This window comes from Copadichromis virginalis, linkage group LG3, assembly GCF_057382275.1.
Source record: "Copadichromis virginalis isolate Kocher_CV1m ecotype Utaka linkage group LG3, C_Virginalis_male_GT1.1, whole genome shotgun sequence".
NCBI classification, from domain to species: Eukaryota; Metazoa; Chordata; class Actinopteri; order Cichliformes; family Cichlidae; genus Copadichromis; species Copadichromis virginalis.
In genome coordinates this window covers 10,378,581-10,399,258 of record NC_140620.1, presented here as the reverse complement: position 1 = coordinate 10,399,258, position 20,678 = coordinate 10,378,581, and the positions used below count along the sequence as shown (strand labels likewise).

Here is a 20,678-nt window from a genome sequence, read left to right as displayed (position 1 = left end):
TAACTTTATTGGTATTCTTACACACAGAGCGGTAGGAGGGGTTAAACAGGAAGATGGAGGAAACTTTGTGATCCAGCTGGTCGTCATGGTAACGGTCACACAGTTTCAGTCAGGTGATCAGTGGAGTCAAATTGAAAGGATAATAATGTTTCTTTGTTGTGAGCGTAAACAGGTGATGATCTAACAAAGAGAAACGCTTCAATAATGAATCACAGCGTTTATTTTACACATTATTTCATATTTTTAACATAAATGTTGTGTAGGTACTCACAGTATTTATTTCAAAGGGTCATTTTTATTATTTTTTTTTTATTCTCATTAAAGAACAGCATAATTTGGATTTTTCTGATCAGAATGAAACTGAAATAATAAACTGAGCTTGGGTCAAAAAGCTCCAGCAGAGTGGAAACATCAGGAAACTCGACTGGTTTGATTATGAATGTTTGAATTATGCAGTGAAAATTAATACTGATTATTTCAGTGTTTAAAAGACCAACTCTGATTATAAACTGTGGGTAATAAACACCAACGATGAGCTTTACTATTGATTTTATTTTTACATATTTCCAGCAGTTTGTCTCTGTTACTGACTTTGACTCTGAGCCTGATCAGCAGGTTTACATAAATACGTAAGTCACACAGAGCCCATGTGAAGCAGGTCTGATTCATAGGAATAAACACCTGGTTAAATGTTCTTGATCTTCTTCTCGTGCACCTCTGGATCATTTTTACCCCAGCTGATATGCTCAGATCTGTCTAGAGCCCAGTCTGACCTCTGACCTCAGACTGACAGCAAACATCAACGTCTGCTTCAAACTGACTTGAATTTGTTGTGTCAGCTGATGGAGCTGATCTGTCCTCCTGCCAGCACACACTGGTGGATCTGCAACATGAGCTCTACTCCCAGCATCAGACGGAGAACCTTCAGTGACACAGGAAACAGTCTCCACCCTCCAGATTCAGCAGATTTACCTCCATCTTTATAGACGCCACATGAATGAAAACCAAGTTCCAGCAGCTTCACAGCACACTGAGGAACATAAAGGGACTTCCAGTCAAACATCAGCCACACTGAAGCCGGTGCACAGGTGGTGTTTCTGATTTTTACACCCTGATTAACACAGCTTCACATCCACCCATCAGGAGACCAAAGACCTGTCGGCTACCTGGTTAAAGTTCACCTGTTGGTGTTGTGTTCATGTTGTAACCTCCACTGAGTCACATTAATCTTACTGTGTTCACTTTAATTGAGATGGAAAGTATACTCGTTTCCTTCAAGATGTTCCAGATGTGAGGAGGTCCTGACTCCTGAGAGGTCCCGTCTCCTCAGGTTGAGCACCACTGAGTTAAATGACTTCTCTATCTAAACACACACAGGAGGGAGCAGCAGCTACATTCATAAAATACACATTTCCCATTTCACAATAAATATACTCATAAATATATTTTCAGTACAGAGTACTCAGGAGCAGGCTTTTATTTTGAAATACAAATAGCGCTTATTGAGATACGGAAGCCTGTGTATGCCAAAGCCTAAAAGAAGAACTCTGGATTAAATAAAAATACTTTTATTATATATATTTACCTGGAGTGAGAAGTTTGAAGCATGATTGTGTTTTTTACACTAATTTTAAATTTAGTTTACTTGTGCCTTTATTTCATAAATGTCCTAATATCATAAAACATAAGGATGTAGATCACAGCGGGGCTTAATATGTGATGATAAAAATTATAGTAATATATAAAAATAAAACTCTACGTTCATGTGATATTTGTGATTGTTTACAAAATAAAACCAAGTTATTATTTCCTAACTAGAAAAAAGTTTGTGCTTCTGTTTGTACGGATACACGTTTTATTGTTATACATATTTATGTGTTTCACAGTTTCATAAAATCTAGATTTTTATTTCTGCAGCTCCTCACAAACATTGTTTAATTAAGGAACTTCCATAAATCCCTACATGATTAACTAGGAAACAAACATATTTACATTTTAATGGTTTTACCATAAAAGTTTCCTTTGATACCAGCTTCAAACCTTCTCGTTATTTTTCTCTGTTTTTAACTGTTTTCGTGTCACAGTTTATCCATCTGAATATTTTACTGTATTAATGAAGATGTGAAGATTAATACAAGAATAAATATTTCTGATTATCTACAGTCTGAACTCTTCCTCATCTTCATCTTCTCGCCTCCTTCTTCACATTTCTTGGCTTGTTGCCCAGCAACGCGTCCATCTCGGTGATGAGGGGCGGAGTCAGCTGAGACAGCACCTGAGGGACAGAACAGGAAGTGGTTAGTGGCTACCAATCACAGGCCTCAGACTGGACCTCTGACTGGTTGTTTCCTGCTATCGCAGCATTTTTTGTCTTTAACAGCTGATTTTTTATTTAAAATGTGAACTTCCTGTCATATTTCTGTCTTTGCTGTAGTTTTAGCTGTTGTTTATTATTCTGCGTTTATTCAGAAACTGTAAACTTCAGTCAGCCATCTCGTCATAATAAACAAATATATATTTGTTTATTCCAGACTGAGGCTAAATCTGCATTAGTTCCCTCAGATGTTCCCCCGCTGTTTGCAGATCTTGAAGATCTCAGAAACGTCCCAGAAGCTGTAACGTGTACTCGGGGTTAAAGGTCAAAGGTGAAGGTTCAGTGCCACGTTGTTACCCTGACAGAGCCGAGGTTCTCCAGCAGCTGTTCTGTGTTGGAGACGCCGAGCAGCACCGAGCTGACGCCTTCACTGCGGAGACACCAGGCTGGCAAACACACAGAGACATCAGTTAATATCACACACACACACACACACACACACACACACACACACACACACACACACACACACACACACACACACACACTTGTGGTGCTGTAAGATTACCAATGGCCAGCTGAGCAGCTGTGCAGTTCAGCCTGTCAGCCAGCAGGTGGAGCTCTTTGATTTTGCTGAGCTGCTTCTTCCCCTCATCGCTGCAGAGGCGCTCCTTCAGCCAAGCATAGCCCTGCACACACACACACACACACACACACACACACACACACACACACACACGTATTGATCAGCAGGGTAACAGATGGCCTCATTGTGCTGCTCCGAGCTCTGATTGATGGTGTTTGTGCTGCTTGTACCTTCATGGCGGCTCTGGAGCTCTCAGGGACGCCCTCGTTGTATTTGCCCGTCAGCAGGCCGCAAGCTAACGGGGACCAGGTCATGGCTCCGACACCTGACAGACACACAGACCTCATGTTGGAGCACTTTTGTTAAACGGGTCTAAATTTAGAGGCGGACCTGAACAGCTGCTGTCCCCACAGACCTCGGCTGGGTCTCAGCGTCCAGTTAAAGACACAGAGCAACATTTCATCATCGCACCAGCCTGAGAGCTCATCAGTGACAGCTACTGACAGAACAACAGACACACAACCGCTGATCGCACAGCTGTACTCTGTCAAAGTGACCTGTGAGCAACAGTAAACATTCCCACACAACCCACAGCTCCCACAGCTCCCACTACAGTGTTTAACGCAGGTCAGCCTTCTACCTGGCCGATGAGATCAAAGAGATGAGATTAAAGCAGGTTCATGGTCAGTGTGTGACCAGGACCACAGCTAAAGAGGTGGCCAGGGGTGGTTCCGGCCCCTCTGAGAAACGTCCTGTCACATAAATGTAACCACAGCTGGAAGTTAGTGGAAGCTGGACGAGGTAAAAGCAGCCAGACGAGCCTCGAGCTGACAGCTTTCACCAGGGTGATGTTTTGAAATTGGCAGTAAAACCACCGTCATCATTCACTTGTCAGCTCATGAGCTCCGAAACCCTCCTTCCTGATTCTAATGAGACCAAATTTCCAAACTGAACATGATTTTTTTTATTTAGTAAGGCCTGGAGACCAGAAACACATCAGGGACAAGTTTACAGAGCCCCCTGCTGGTCATAAAGAGGAATGCATATTTAATGCACTCTAGCACTGACTCGTGTTTCAGACCTGCACACTGCAGCTGTCTGCTACTCAAAGGGTTGATGGTTTGAGTCCAGCTCCTCCAGTCTGCTGCAGCTCAGACTGCTCCTGGTTTACATTGATGATGCAGGACGTGGTTCATAAGGCCGAGCAGACATGTCCTGTAACTGTGCGATCATCACAGTTCTGTGTTCGGCTTTCTATAAGAAACCTCAGACACTGATGAGATAACTGAGAAACCGTGTGTGTGTGTGTGTGTGTGTGTGTGTGTGTGTGTGTGTGTGTGTGTGTGTGTGTGTGTGTGTGTGTGTACCGATCTTGTGGTAGAGTTCGGGCAGGTGCAGCTCCACTTTGTCTCTCTGAAAGTAATGATACTCGGCCTGCTCGCACACCGGAGGGATCAGGTTAAACTGCCGCGCAATGGAGTACGCCTCCTGGTGGACACACAGGTGAGACACACTCGGGTGTTTCGTTAATGAATCTGTCCTTAGATAGAAGCTCATCTCTGTCTATATCTATTTATTTTAATATATAGTATCAGGAACATAAATGTCAAAGCTCAGAGTAAAGCTGTGCAGGTCCCACAGCTGTGAGTTGTGTTACCATGATCTCCACCACGTTCCAGCGCGACGTCCCCCAGTACATGGCCATGCCCTGCTCGATGACGAAGGTCATGGCTCGAACGATCTCTGCAAAAAGAGAAACCAGTGAGTCCCAGCTGCACACAGACTGAGGCTCTCTGCTCTGCTTCATCCAGAACAGGAAAAATGATGTTTTCATCGTGGTTAGACAGAACGCACTGAGACAGATAACGTTCCATTTTAAACTTTTACATTTGTCTGCTGCAGAGAAAGTTTCATTCACTAAACGTGATGAGCTGTAGCTTTCAGTTACTGAAAACTTGAAATACTGTTGTATTTTGTCTCCATGTGGAGCTACTTTGTTCACGTGTTTGTGCACGTGTGCTTGTGCACGCTGACCCTCCATCGGCGCGTTCACGTCCGTTCTGTTGGCGAAAACGATGTCCACATAGTCCAGCTGTAACCTGGAGAGCGAGCCACGCAGACCTGCAACACACACGCAGATGGCCATTCTCAGCATGCCGCCATGATTCAATCAAATAATGAAATCAGTTTTATTTCCAGCCTGAAGGACACAAAGTGCAGCTGTCACTCAGCCCTGCAGCATCTGTGCGTTTGGCCCTCGCGGGCCTCCGTATGGCTCACACTGAATCATTTTCTCTCCTGCAGACGCTGAATTTTGTGTTTCTGATCAGCGCTGCACATGAAAGTGATCGGATGCTCTGCTGGTGCAAAAGCTGGAGGTGCGTGGGAAACGTGGTGGGCGCCTCCTCCACCTGCACCGTCAGCAGGGACGCTGTGAGCGTGTGCATCTCTGACAGCTCCACGGAAACCTGCGTCTGCTCTTTCTGTTGTTTCTGCTGTTGTTTTGATGACTGTTTTTGGTGTGAGCTGACGGCAGGAATTATCTCAGACGACCTCGTGGAGGACGCTCGGAGGACTCGGGGGGTTTGAATGACGCTCAGCAGCAGCGCGGCGAAGGCTCGACGTCCTGGATTACTGCTACTTTATCCAGACTTAAAAGATCAGCACAGGAAGATTCTGCTGCTGGCACATCTGTGAGGAGCGATTCAAACACAGCCAGTGTAGTCCAACATAAAGAACCGGACCCTGTGAAGGTCCAGCAGTTTGTCTTTGTGGTCTGACCCTATCAATCAGCTGTGGTGTTACATCATCACCAACGTGCCAGCTAAGCTGTAACACTCAGAATGTTTGTGCGCTCACAAATCCTCAAAGTGCTGCAGAAAACAGACGAGCTGCACTTTCTGCTCAAACAGGATGAAGCTGCTGTGTTCAGCTGCTCCCTTACAGACAGTCGTGCACACGTGTGACCGGGATCAAACCTGCAATCCTCTGATTGTGAGGTGAATGTTTAAACCATGAAGACACGAAGCCTCCGAATACTTCTTTCACTTCTGTCGTGTATACCAGCTGTTTTACAGGTGTAACATTTTAACAGATGGGCCCCTGGAGAAAGCTCCACCTCCTTTCTGCAGCCACTGTAGCTCCGCCCACAAATGTACCAACTGTTGTGTGAAGGTTGAGGATGTTTGTGTCCTTTGGAAAACCTCCAGAGAACGTTAGGACTTCCTGCTTTTACAGGACGAATCATAAAAGCAGAGCTGCTGCTAGATTAGTCTGACGCCTGGACCAGGCTTTACATCAGCGGCACGAGCGGTGCGTTTACTGTCCTGCTGCTCCAGCAGATGAATAAATAACTGGAGGTTTCCACGAGGCCGCGAGTGTCTGTGAGCAGCTGCTGCAGAGACGTTCATCAAAGATGAGGGTTTGTCAGCATCACGGCGACTTCCTGCCACGCTCTCAGGGGTAAATTTAGCACTTAGCATTTCAGAGAGTGATTTAAGTGAACTGAGCTGTTAGCAGCTTTCAGTGGGACGGATGATTGATGCTGCTCAGTGTGTGTGTGTGTGAATGTGTGTGTGTGAATGTGTGTAACTCCTAATCCTGTCTCGGTGTGACTGAGCCTCTTAAAGCCTCGACGACCTCCAGCAGCTGACAGAGGACACTGACTGACCGCTGACAGTAATTAGTCTCTGACTTTTCACCGCTCCGCCTCGCTCCGCCTCCTCACATGCAACTCTGAGCTGCAGAGTATCCGAGTAAATGTACTCGAGTTTTTCAGCGTGCTGTGTTTGTGTGACAGATGCTCCTCCACACCATTCAGAGCTGTGTATGAACTATGTGCAGAGGATTCTGGGTAATGTAGGAGAAGTGTGCAAATGGTGTGGAGGGTATTTACAATGTGTTTGAAGGAGGTTTACCTTCAATGATGTGTTTCCGCGACAACCCTCGCTCCGTCTCTGCCCTGTAAACAAACGAACAGTGACGTCACGGTGATGTCACGGTGATGACCTCACAGAAGAACTGAAACGTTAAACACGCCACAGTCACGTGACTTTGACGGTGAGCGTCTGTAATCTCATGTGGTCACAGTGCAGAGAGGACACTGTTACTGTCACTAATCTCTTCTTCTCTCTTCAGCTGCTCCTTTAGGGGGAGCTACAGCAGCCCGCCTGCCTACACCTCCTCCGACCTCAGGGTCCTCTGTTACACCGACCGTCTGCATGTCCTCCACAAAGCTCCCCTCGGCTGCAGCAGGTCTCACCTCCATCTTTAAATCGTTAATTCTTTCACTCTTGCTGCTTCCTTCTGTCACACTCCAGTGCATGGAGAGGCGCTCCGACACTTGTCTCTGCCTACTCCACCCTGTCGTGTCTCTCTTCTTCACCTTCTTCTTGCCCTGACCCCTAGTAGACTCCCCCACCTTCACTCCCCCTGTTCCTGCACCTTCCTCCACCCGTCTCCCTCTCATTCACACACACGTATTCCTTGTGTGAATACCTCCACCTCTCCAGGCTCTCCTCCACCTGCTCCCTACTCTCACCACAGGTCTCAGTGTTGCCCACAGAGACTCCTGACAGACCTCATCCATCAGTCTGTCCTCCACCCCTAGAGAAAACAGTTCAGAGCTGATTCCTGATATAATCCCGCCCCCGCCTTGACCTAAACCAATCATATAGCATGAAGCCCATCTTTCATATACAGTCTGTTGTCAGTGGTCATGAACAGTAAGCTACATCTTTGTTTCCTGAGTCGTTGTGGCTTCAGCTGTTCCAGTTTTCAGTGTTCCCGACCGAGTCTTTGTGCTAGTCATATATTTCACTGACCTATGGTGCAGAAGCACCTGTGACACACACATTCACACAGCTTCAGTCTGATGTATCTGCAGTCAGAGCTGATCTGAGAACAGTGCAGGCACTCGTGATTATAGTAATATGAAAGCATCACTCACTGTCCGCCCCAGTAGAGCTTAGTGGTCACCACATAACTGGACCTCCTGGTGGAGACACACACACACACACAAGTTATTTCAGTGGTATTGCTGTTGCACCGCCATCAGTCAGTGTGAGAGATGGAGCGCGGTTGGAGGGAGGGGAGGAAACGATGGAGATTAAAATGAGGTGGAGGAGACGGATGGAAGGAAAATCTGCTGAGTCACACATCAACACGTCTTCAAGACAAAACACACGTTATTATTCTGGGAGTTTGGTCCAGCACAGCGAGCGACCTCGCAAACACAGCAGTGTGTGTGTGTGTGTGTGTGCGTGTGTGTGTGTGTGTGTGTGTGTGTGTGTGTGTGTGTGTGCGTGTGTGTGTGTGTGTGTGTGTGTGTGTGTGTATGCGTGTGTGTGCGTGCGTGTGGGTGCGTGCGTGCGTGTGTGTGTGTGTGTGTGTGTGCATGCGTGTGTGTGTGTGTGTGTGTGTGTGTGCGTGTGCGTGCGTGTGTGCGTGCGTGCGTGTGTTAATGTGAGTCATGCTGAACTTTTGTGTTTACATTAGCTGGACGCTGGTTTTTATGCTAACATGTAATAAGGTTACTGTAGCAACTGCTCTGTGCTTCACTGTCAGACACAATGTTTAAATCATTAACCCAACGTTATAAAATATCATATGTTTCACTTATTTATGTTCCAGCACTAAACTGCTCTCAGTTTACTTTAAAAACATGTTTATATACAATATGACATCATAATATAGTCACTTCTCTAATTTTTGCTGTTAAAGATTTAGTGTTAGAAAAATCACTCACTACAAATTCAATACGAATTCAAAATTTTAAATAGGATAAAGATTAAAATTAAGCATAAGCTAAAAAAATGGATCAAAAGATCCCTGAAATTAGTATAGACTTAATATCTTCTTTTAAATCAATACAGTTATTTTTAAAAATGTAAGAAATCACAGAAATGAAAAATATCCCAAACATATATTGATAAAATTCCAATTCAAAGTAAATATTATTAAATTAACTTTTTTAATAATTCTTATTGTAAAAAATTATGTTAATCGTATTTTTTAAAATAATGAAGAAATAAATACGTTTGAATAATGAGATAAAATAACATAATTTCCATTAATTACAGATTATTTCCAAACCTAAAAAAATCTAAAAAAATCTAACAAATTGTAATAAATTTAAATACAAAATTTATATCCCAGAAAAATGATGAAGTGAATACACAATGAAATAAATCAAATCAAAGTAAAATATTTAAGAGACACTAAAAAAAAATGTAAAAACAGGTAAAATATTATTTCACCAGTTTTAAAGCCAGAATCTCTCAATCCCAAACATTGTTGATATAAATGAAATGATTTCAGAAACTGGTCATATTTCCAGTTTACATCCTGTTTTTCTTGGTTTCTCACAGGTGTTATGATCTAATGTTGGCAGTGTTTGTTTTGTGTGACTCCTCCCACCAGAGGATGGCTATGGGTTTTTTTCCCTCTCTCCTAGGAGGTGGACACCTGGGCGTGCCTGCTGAGTAGTTGGGTGGAGTCTCTTCCAGTCCTTGGATTGGATAATTGGCTAATCACCTCCAGTACTTAACTACCAGATCACAGCCACCTGGCTCCCTCTCTCCTAACCTCCACCATCCAACAAAGAACCTTTGTTTTGATTCGTTGCTGTGTAGAGTTTCTTTGACAAAGTGATTTGCAAGCATAACCTTGTGTGTGTGTGGCGTTAGTACTTCAATTTTGTAAATAGCTGTAAATAGATTTGTCAAGTAGCAATCGTGTATTTTGTTCACCTTGTATATATCCTTCACTGCAGCAGCCTAGTAGGCGTGAGAAGCCATTTTTGTTGATTACGTTTTCTCCTGTTTTTCATTTAGAAGGTTCGGTAAGTGAATTGTCTTTTGTTTGGTTTTCATTTTGTGTAGGAAAGCGTAGGGACCACTAGGGAGTTTTGTTTGTTATTTTTGGCACTGCTCACTGCTGAAGAAAATAAATGGCTGCTTAGCACTTTAAAAAGATGTTGTTGGTGTTCTTGCTTGGGTGGAGTGTGAGTGGGCCAACTTCTTGTTGCGTTCAATACTCGCCTAGACTAAGAACGTAACACAGGCTAACAGTGACCAGCTGGTTTACCTCCATCCTTTCTTCTTCAGGATGTTTCCCAGAGTCGTCTCCGCCCTGAAACACAAACTCACACAATCAAAGATTTACATCCAGATTTCAGACAATCTTATAAATGTAAGACATTTAACCTTATGATAATTCATCTTTTGTGTATAAGCTGAATCAAAGAAACTCTTATGAGAGAAGAACTTGGAGGGTTTATTATAAATAGAATCTGCTGTTCAGAGTTTACATGTATGTTTCATGTCTCTGAGAGCAGAGGCAGAGGGGGTTTTTGTTTTTTAACGTGCACTCTGCGACGCCCCCCGGCGACCTCCACTGTGTCCATGCAGCCGCCCTGCAGCGGTCTATACATCCTTTCTTATGGACTAATTAAGGGTGCGGTGCAGCGAGGTGGACGGGAACCAGCTGAGATCAGACGAGCAGACAGTCGGTACTGTACCTCCCCGAGGCGTAAACCTCCGCTGTGTCGAACAAATTCACTCCGCTGTCGTACGCCACCGTCATCACGCTCTCTGCCATCTACACACACACACATTAATACAAGCACAGATCTGCAGAAGTGGTTATGTAATATGTGTTCATGCATTTAGCACACACACACACACACCCCTACATTACTAACAGTGGACCGTCTGTCTGCACTGACCAAGTGAGGACCTCGTTTCTTTGGAAATATAACTTAAATCTATTTTTTAATGTAATTTCAAACTAAAATGAAACCTGACAAACAGCTTTTTGATTTTTCCTTCAAAACTTTCCAAGCAGGAACTTTGATTTCCTGTCTCCGGAGCCTCGGTCGCCTTCAGTGGAGCCAAAAATGGACATGAAAGGATGTGAAGCAGTTGTTAAAGACGTTCTTATAAAAGTACAGCTGCTTTAACTATATTATTTTTAACATTTAAACATGCTGACGTGACTCAAATATTCCCAAAATAATCACAGACGCTTCATCATTGAATAAATTAATTGTTGCATATAATACACCTCTGACAATAATAGATATATGAAGAGTACAGCTGAACTTTAAATGGCAGCAAAAGGGTCAAACCTAGAAGAGCCACGTTAAAAGTATATACTGACTTCAAATAAATTCACTAGACATCCTGTAGCTTGATTTTAACTGAACCCTTTTGGTTTGCAGGTCCTCCGTTGGTGAGTGGCAGTAGCCAGGTCCACATTTGTGTAGGTAAACAAACACACCAACACTTCGTACCTCGTCAGAGATCTGAGAACCAAATGTCACCCATGTTCCTGTGAAGACAGAAAAAAGTAACACTGACTGTGTGTGCTGGATATATGGAAATGTGCTTACAGTGTGTGTCTGCTGCAGCTCTCACCCAGTCCTAAGCAGGACACCCTCAGCCCAGATTTCCCAAGATTCCTGCAAAACAACCAAATCAGCAGGTCCACTGATGGATCATTACACCAGCAGGAAGTCAGACTAACCCTCCTGTTATATTAACAAATAAATTCATTTATTTATGCATCATTTAAAGGCACAATTAGAACATCGTTTGCAGACTGTAAATGCTGTTTTATAGATTTGTTTTTGAACTACATGGATCTGTTTTCCACACACATGCGCATCATTGTAGTTTGTGTCTCCAGATTCATATTACACAGTCATGGTTCAGTTTTTGCTAAATAAATGATGACACGGTGTAATATGTCATGTGTTCATCTGAGGCTGTGTTTAGGTCAGAGTGTTTAATTTATGTCCTGATACATAAACATTTAGAACTTAAAAAGGTTTAATTTCTTTTATACTTCACTGCACTGATCAGTGTTCATGGTTCCAGTTTGACTGATGTTTCGATCAAGTTTAGTGCTTATTTTTAATGGTTTAACAATCGATTTGTTCTTATTGCTGCTGCTGTTGTTCTTCATTGAGTTTCACATCCTGTGGACTCAAATTCCACTTTCTTGGTCTTCAGTTTGTTGCAGCAGTTCTTGTTCTGCTCTGCAGCCTCAAAGAGCTCAGCACAGAGACACTTGAACCAGAAATCCACTTTAGCAGGAACAAAGACTTCTATCATCACCGGTAAGATAGCGGAGCTGGGATGGCCACAGGGTGAGTCTCTGAGGAGCACCACAGCAGCGACCTCATGGGCCTGCTGGCTGGAAACGTGAGATGGCTGGTGATTGCTTATTAATGTTCAAAATAAGTTCATGGAGACTCCTCAGTATTCTTTCTTTTTTTTTTAAATCAGCCCATTTTACAAGCACTCTTTAAATGACCGTAACTCAGTTAGCATTTGTGCCATAGAGATTTAAATGGTTTCAGAAAGAAGAGAAGACAAGCTTTACGGGTATATTTGATCTAGAGCAGCGGTCTCCAACCTTTTTTGCGCCATGGATGAGTTTAATGCCCGACAATATTTTCACGGACCGGCCTTTAAGGTGTCGCGGATAAATACAACAAAGAAAAACTAGTACCGGTACCGAATAAAAGAAAATTTATTCATAACACACGTGAAAAGACCAAGGAAAACAGAGTAAACGATAAAAACGATAACAAAATAACGCTAAAAATGGATAAAAAACCTGAAAACTATACATTTCACACCTGAGCCTCAACTCTCGTGGCCCGGTACCAAACGACTCACGGACCAGTACCGGACCGAGGCCCGGGGGTTGGGGACCGCTGATGTAGAGCATGAAGCCTTCTGAAGGTACTGTCGTCTGAGTACAGGCAGAAGAATCAGCTCTGCCTGCAGTTTACTGTGTGCGCTTCACTTTACTGTAACTCCTCATAACCACTTTGGGCTAGAATAAGTTGAGCTCCCAGTCAGAAATGGAGTCTGGAAAGTCCCATCAACTCACATTTCCAACTAAGCCAGAACAGCTCCAAGTTAACAATTCAAGATGGCGGCACTAAAGGTCAACAGTACCAAAACTTTAAGGTGTACTTCTACCGTTACATACCTGTGACTCAGTAAGTAAGCAGTGCACTGATCGGACTCTATGAATGTTCTGCACTGATGTTTTTTTAAGTGCAAAACAAATAAGTGTTATCATGTATTGCTGGTGATACCTAAAAAGTCATGTGTTTCCTCGCTTTATCTGGAACACACTAACTCGGGTTTGACATCATTCCCAAGTTCAAACATCCGTGCTCCGATGTATTTAAGTCCACTCAGTCTGTATGATCATTAAAGGGGTAAATGGACTGCATCATTGTCCTGGACAGAGAAAGATGCTAGTTTCAGCTAGGAACAGTCAGGAACAGTCAGGAACAGTCGGGAACAGTCGGGAACAGTCAGGAACAGTCGGGAACAGTCGGGAACAGTCAGGAACAGTTGGGAACAGTCGGGAACAGTCAGGAACAGTCGGGAACAGTCAGGAACAGTTGGGAACAGTCGGGAACAGTCAGGAACAGTTGGGAACAGTCAGGAACAGTCGGGAACAGTCGGGAACAGTCAGGAACAGTCGGGAACAGTCGGGAACAGTCAGGAACAGTCGGGAACAGTCGGGAACAGTCAGGAACAGTTGGGAACAGTCGGGAACAGTCAGGAACAGTCGGGAACAGTCAGGAACAGTTGGGAACAGTCGGGAACAGTCAGGAACAGTTGGGAACAGCAGGTACGGCAGCAGGTAGCTCCGCATGTTTGATTAGGCAGCTTTATGCTGAATCCAACCCCAAAAGGGATTTTGAGATCTTTCACTTACATTAAATACCAACATTAGCTTTGTATGCAGACGGTCAGCGTTGTAGCTTTATCGATGATTTGATCGCGTTAGCGTCTAATTGATTTGTTGCTCTTGTCAGGCTGATACAGTGATGACCACTGTATCAGCCTGACATATAAACCACACGCAGCATCAACAGCCTCCACGTGATTTCATTGGTCATCACCTTGTTAATGTGCTCAGTGGCAATAAAGCAGACTGAGGTCTGCAGCCAGGCTAATGAGGACTGCTGCCGCTGCATTTAGGGAGCAATAGCAGGAAGATTTAAAGTCACTGTTGGAGTCAGCAGCAGTGCATGATGGGAGCTGTGGTCATCAGTCAGCATGATTTAAAGCTTTATGTCGAAACCAATCAACTTATCGGACAGTGTGATTACAGCAGTGCCTTTAATTTAAGCAAACTCGCTGTACATTCATCAACATGAGTGTGAGGTCAGAGGTCACAGAGCTGAGGCTGATTAACGCTGTGCAGATGGTACAGAACATACATGAGGGAGGGAGCGCATGTTTCATGTCAGGATAAAAAATACCACAAACAGCAGCTTCAGACGGCGCTGCTAAAAATACCCCCAACAGCAGCAGCAGCTGACCAATCAGCTGTGTTTTTACTGACGTTTACAGTTTTCACACATCAAACACAGCCAGACACAAACATCCAAACATCAGCCGGCCGCTTTAGAAACACCTCCACCTCCCTCTGTTCAAGTCTGGCTCTGATGAAATGACCTCCAGTCTGAAAACCAGCGACACGCTTCAGTGATCGAACAGAAAGAGACTCAATTAAAGTCTGACACGTAAACTGACTCGAGTAATTCAAGTCTGCAACACTCATTCACATCCAAGACCGAGGCGCTTGTGTTCGAGATCAAACAAAGGCTCACATCGAAGTGGAATAAGTATAAATCCATGACATTTACCTCTAAGTCTGAGGCAAGAAAACAAGATTCACATGCAAGTTACCAAGTCTTACACCAGCTCATTGAGGTTTCAACAATCGAATTCAAAGTCGAGTCTGAAATCATCAATGATGACTCAAATATGAGTCCAAGCTGAAAACATATTCATGTTAGTGTCCAAGTTAAAGTTAAGTCTAGGAACACGTCTGAGCTGAAAACATCCAAATTCACATTAAAATTCAAGGTCAATCCAGCAGTTTTTAAAAACTGCACTTCAAGTATTTCATTGAGTTATTTTACAGGAGTAAAGCCTAAAGTTAAGGACACATCCAAGCAACAATAATTACAACCCAAGTCCTGATTAAAGTCAGCAGTTTAAAAAACGCAGTCTGAGACCAAATTACTGGACAGAAGCTGTTTACAATGTGCACATCAGATAGATTACATTAAAGTACAAGTCAGGTTAAATAGATAATAATTGATATATATACATATTAGAGTCCAAGTTCGTTCCACCGTCTTCAAACAAGTCAGCACACAGTAAGAGTTTATCATGCAGTTCAAAGGCATTATTTCCAAGTCTGGGTCAAGTCTAAAATCAATTACAGTCAAGTGAATCATGCATGTAGTCCAAGTCCACAACCAAAGCGTGATTTAGACTTCTGCAGGAAATCTATACTGTAACTTGTGATGTAAGTGGAAACCTCTTTTAACCCAGTGCTCTAACCTCACAAATCATCCAGTCATTGCATCGAGTCTGCGTTTAGCCGCATTCTCGGGAGGCTCACGTCAGGTGACGTGGAAGAATATGGGGCTAAAAGGAGTTTCCAGTTATGCCCTGAGTTTTGTCGTTGATTTCCCGCAGACGCATAATTCAAGCTTGTTTCTCAAATAAAGTCATTTTTCATCTTGAGACAACAGGATTCATACCAGATCCAAGCCACTGGTTTTAAAATGTAGTCTTAGCCCAAGACATGAAACCAAGCAACACTATCATCAATACTCCTTCATAGCCGGATGTCAATAACGTGCTTCATTGTAAGTCTTGTAAACCATTTCTGTGCCTACGTGTGAGCTCCGGTCTGAGTTCGTCAGTCTTGCTCTGGCTGTGACAGTCCAGGTCCTCAATAATCACGTTTAAGAAAACTGGCAAGTCAAATGTGATTGATATTATATGTTTGATTGAGTCCAAATCATAGACGTTCATGCACACGTCTGAGACATTAAGGCCCAGGTTAGTGTCAGTAGAGTCCGAGTCACTTGTGCTTCAGTCAAAATCAAGTCATTGATGTACGTGAAGTCAGGATCAACAGGTAGAAAGACACGGAGATTCTAAGTCATCGGTTTTAGTACCTGAGACCAAGCTTTCAATGCTAACATGAGAATCATAGTCAGCAATAGTCATGTCAAATAAACATCCAAAGTTTCATGTCCAAATGCAAATCCTGACAAAATCATTAGATGGGACCCTTTTATGTCAGTGATGAAGTCCTGGTGTTAGATTTATGTCCACGTCCACTTTATTCTTGGTCTGGTACAAGCTCTGATCTTCATATGTGAGTCATAATCTGAAAGTGAGTCAAGCAGACGTCCGAGGTACTCGTGAGTCTGTGCCCAGGTTGGTGTCAGCTCACGGCATGTGCTTCATGTTTATGGTGACTGATGTTAACGCCTGAGTCCAGGTCACAGTCCACGATGAATTCATCAATATTCAATCAGGATCAATTCTGAGCCTCGCTTTGAGTCATCAATATCTGAGAGACGAGTCGCCCTGAGACGCACACTCGTATCAATATCTGGCTTCAGACCATTAATATTTAACCCGACTAATCAGTATTCAGACTACATACATGTCACCTGATCGGCTCTACCAAACGCATCAATCAGCAATATAGAATCAATGCCAGGGAGGGGGCGGATCAATATCTCTGATCGGTTTGCTGTACTAGCTCGTTGTTGCTGGTCCTGACAGAACGACCCCGGGTACACAAACGCACACACACACGTGTATGAAACATGAACCTGAGTCACGCTCTGCACCTGTCGGGTCACATGACCACCTCTTTGTGTCACTCTCACTGCCTCACCTGTACTTCATGTTGCTATAACGCCCGAGGGCCTCCTTCATGTGGGCGTGGCCTAGCAGGGTGTTCCGCTCCGAAGGCTCGGCCCTGACCTTTACCTGGCAGATGGGGGCGCTGCTGGTGTTTGCCGCCGCCCTCCGCTCCTTCAGCTGGTGCTCGCTGGCCCCTCCACCGCCCCCACCTCCTCCCATGTTACATGCTATGGACACCTGCATCCTGATTGCCGCGGTAACGAACCTTATGATTATACAAAGAGTTCTAAAGTCTCAAAGCATGATGAGGAGACCGCCGCTGCCGCCAAGGATGCCAGTCGCTATGGTTACGATGGAAAGAATTCATGAGTGGGATGTCAAGTTTGAGTCCACCCGCTGCGTTTGAGCCAATCAGCCAATCAAAGAGATGCAATCAACTTTCCTTCAGTGTGTCCGTCTGTCGGACACCACCGTCCCACAGCAGGAGCCCCGGGAGCACAAGGAGGAGGAGGAGATGATGAAGAGCGTCCCAACAAAGAAGAAGAAACAGAGACGAGGGAACGCGATGCAGAGATGAACGCAGGAAGAAGAACTGGGCGTCCGTCCGTCCTCTGGACTGTGCCGCTGAGCAGGAGAGGGGGAGAGAGGGAGCCCCTCCCCCGCCTGTCATTATTCAGAGCTGGTTGGCTGCACACTGGCCGAGCGAGCATTCAACAAAGAAAGAGAGAGAGGGAGCGCGAGGGCTGTCACTGTGCAGAGAGCACTGTGATAATTGCTACTGTCAGACAGCATCATGGGAAACATGCTGTTAATGTTAGCGAGCTGGAAGCAGCTGAAGGATCTCACCTACAGCCCCAGCACACCTGAGCCTCCTTCATCTGCATCGCATTTAATGAGAAACATGCAGATTAATGCCTGCAAGAGGCAATCGCGACCTGCAAAGAAAAAGAATTAAAAATGTCCCCTCATACATCAGCTATTAAACCCCGGAGAGCGATTGCTGAACAGCAGATAGACGCAAGCAGGAAAAAGCAAAAAGACAACTGTGAAAAAATAAAAAATGACAGAAAAAACAAACAATAATGGAACAAATTTGACAAAAAAACCCAACAAAAACAGAAACAAGAAGGAGAAAAACATGAAAAGGGAATCAAATTGATGCAAGAAATGAAGAAAAACAACAACAACAACATGACCCCCCAACAAAAACAACCTCTAGGAAAAACAACAGCAAAAAATGTAAAAACTCATAAAGGGTCCTAAAAAGCCAATTAAGTCTAAAAATGATAAAAAAAAAAACAAAAATGATTTAAATGCCTCAAAGGCACAAACAGTTACATGGAGGGGACTTTTCCAACTACACATGCCCTCAAAGGGTCACAAAGCTAGCACAAGACAACCCGAGAGAAGCAAAAACGGGGGGAAAGCTACTACAAAAGAGAAAACATGGACAAATAAGAAACGTTTCAGATTTTCAGTGAAATTACAAGTCCATAAAAAAAACTACAAACATCATGGCTGCTTGTTTTTGCTGTCACTGATAACAAAACAGCGCCACCTGTGGCCGCAGGAGGAACTACAAGACAAGCTCCTGAAGCTTGGAGGACTCAAATAAACTGAGAGAAGAAGAAGACACATGAACCCTTCTCGTATCCCTGATGAAAGTTGATTTTTGGCATTGGTTTAATTTCTCAGGATGTTTCCTGCACATGACAAGATGATGAAGACCCTCCCCCACTCCTCTTCCTCCATCGGACACACTCGTGTGCGCTCATAAATGCGCTGCAGCAGTGCATTAGATGTGAGTGCAGACTCGGCAGGACGCCCGAGGCCAAAGGTTTGGTGTCACTAATGTGGATTACAAGAGTAGCTGCACACTTAGGCGCTGCCTCCATCTCTTCCTGCTCCATCACAAACACTTCACCACAGAAAAGTGGCTCCACGAACCTCCGAGCGATCAGGAAGTATCATCATCAAACCTTCATCTTTGTCTGCAGGCTCCTCTCAGCAGAGACAGCCCGTCACATACACGCTAACGTTTACTAACGAAGGTTTCTGCCTGCATTCTGTCTGTTCGTCTGTTTGTGTTTTAATAGTAAGAAAAGTAGCTTTTGTTCTGCCATCATCACTCCTACGCAGAATTAGAATTATTAGTATAATTATTATTATTAGTAAATAAATTTCAGTGTTTATTTGAAAAGCCGTGGTTTTTCTCAGTGTTTATTTTGAAAAGCCGTGTTTTTTCTCGGTGTTTATTTTGAAAAGCCGTGTTTTTTCCTCAGTGTTTATTTTGAAAAGCTGTGTTTTTTCTCAGTGTTTATTTTGAAAAGCTGTGTTTTTTCCTCAGTGTTTATTTTGAAAATAGCACATTAATATATTTTTTAAAGCTGATAAATAATTTTAACTAATTCTTCATTCAGAAGTCCTATTTCAAATCTGTCCAATTTAAGTGCTTAAGTCAGGTGTAATGATTATTATTATTTTTTATTATTATCATTATTATTTTTCACGCTATTTTTGTAAAACATTATTTTAATTTTATTGAATCTTTTCGAAAATAACACATCTCTGTTCCCATATTATATATTTTTTAGATTATTACAGGTTTAAGACACGTTTAGACATATTTTTTCTTTTTTATTACAGTGAGCATCCATAGAAAATACAATTCAAAACTGGAAAAACTGACTTCTTTTTCTTCTGTTAGAGGTTTCATTGGAAATCTATCAGCTTAATGCTAAGTGGTCTGATGACTTTCAGTTATTAATAAAAATACATTGATGGAAAAATCAAACCCATTCAGAGCTGCCATTAAAGAAGAGTGTAGTTCTGAGTGATTTGATTTCTGGCCTCTACTGTTTTATTATTATGTAAACATCTGTGTTGGGTGGAGTATTTAGCCAGTGGCACTAACTCTCCAGTGGAGACGTCTCAATGGAAATCTGATGAAACACTGAGCTTATTTTGTTTTTTTAATGAGGTTTACATGGACGTCTGTCACCTGTTCTCTCACTGAGGATCACTCTGTACTGAAACCCAATGATTTTACAGAAGGTTGTCAGACACAGGCAGGACTGTGTTTGGTAATGTAGCGTGACCTCGGTCTGCAGAACAAACTGGTCTGTTCATCGACATATTGATCAGGTATCGGCTCGCGTGCTGCTGCCAGCTGCTCACATATTTACACTGTTTCAGTTTTATATATGATAACATTAGCTGAAGTCAGGGATGATGCAGCGCTCACTCTGAACACACACACACCGAGCTGATAAACGACTGGAGCAGAAAGTCTTTAATAACAGAAATGTGACTCAGCAGCTCCAGGAGCCAATCAGAGTGAGCCGAGGAGGACACCACACACCGGTCTGACCAGTAACAGCTGCTCTCCAGGTTAACCAGTTCAGCTATCTTCACATTAAAACCAGCTCATCACTGTAGCCCAGTAAAACCAGTTCAAACTGCCATGTGGTTCAAATTATGTGTTTCAGTGTGCCTGTGCCCTCTGGTGGTTACTCCGTGTTACTGCACCTGTCTTTTATGTCACCTGTATTGCATGTCCCTCTGCTCCATGGTGATGTCACACTCCTTCAGGTAGATCTCAAGGCGTCGCCTCTCCATCAGCCTCCGGGCGGCCTCCAGGATCTGAGATGCCAGCACCGACTCATCTTTCTCCTTCACATCCTTCTTCACTTCCGTTTTCTCTGGTTTCCCAGAAATCCCCCTGTTTACTTTGGGCTTCTTGCTGAAACCATAGAGCTCCTCCACTGACAACTTTCCAGCTTTTCCTGCTACGGCTGCTGAGGGTCCAGCGGCTCCTGCGGCTGACGCCCGACCCGCAAACATGGCTGACACTGAAATGATAAAACAGGCCTTAAGTCAGCAATTTAACCCAGGAACCCATTAGCTGTGTGGTATTGTTTCGTTTATTGTTCCAGGCTTTAGATGTATAATTTACAAGTTTGCAAAATGCTGCCTGTGTGTAGCTACAGTGACTGATCCCACAGTCTTACCAGCCTTCCTGCAAATGCGGTCTATCCAAGACACTGTGACAATCAGG

At 43.6% G+C, this 20,678-nt stretch overlaps 1 protein-coding gene across 2 annotated transcripts; it reads right to left on the bottom strand.

Annotated features, from left to right (window-relative positions):
- Positions 1–332: 332 nt before the first annotated feature.
- LOC146712706 (voltage-gated potassium channel subunit beta-3-like) lies at positions 333–20,464 on the bottom strand. 2 transcript variants are annotated; one of them, XM_085452175.1, is made up of 14 exons: positions 20,166–20,464; positions 11,318–11,361; positions 11,194–11,231; positions 10,420–10,499; positions 9,987–10,031; positions 7,849–7,893; positions 6,818–6,861; positions 4,935–5,021; positions 4,558–4,643; positions 4,268–4,388; positions 3,131–3,225; positions 2,883–3,003; positions 2,672–2,760; positions 333–2,275 (listed from the first exon to the last, which is right to left on the bottom strand). In XM_085452175.1, exons 1-14 carry the CDS (start codon positions 20,462–20,464, stop codon positions 2,183–2,185), a joined length of 1,287 nt encoding a protein of 428 aa, XP_085308301.1. In that variant the 3' UTR covers positions 333–2,182. The 2 variants fall into 2 exon arrangements, with proteins under 2 accessions (XP_085308301.1, XP_085308300.1); XM_085452174.1 differs by lacking the exon at positions 20,166–20,464 and adding an exon at positions 16,653–17,316.
- Between the last annotated feature and the right edge of the window lie 214 nt (positions 20,465–20,678).

Bases quoted from the DNA above. Each gene is read 5' to 3' on its own strand.
- LOC146712706 (XM_085452175.1), bottom strand. From the start codon at position 20,464: ATGTTTGCGGGTCGGGCGTCAGCCGCAGGAGCCGCTGGACCCTCAGCA. The intron at 3,226-4,267 runs GTACACACACAC...TGTGTCTGTCAG, and splicing joins CGAACTCTACCACAAGATCG to GTGTCGGAGCCATGACCTGG. The intron at 3,004-3,130 runs GTACAAGCAGCA...GTGTGTGTGCAG, and splicing joins GCTCCAGAGCCGCCATGAAG to GGCTATGCTTGGCTGAAGGA.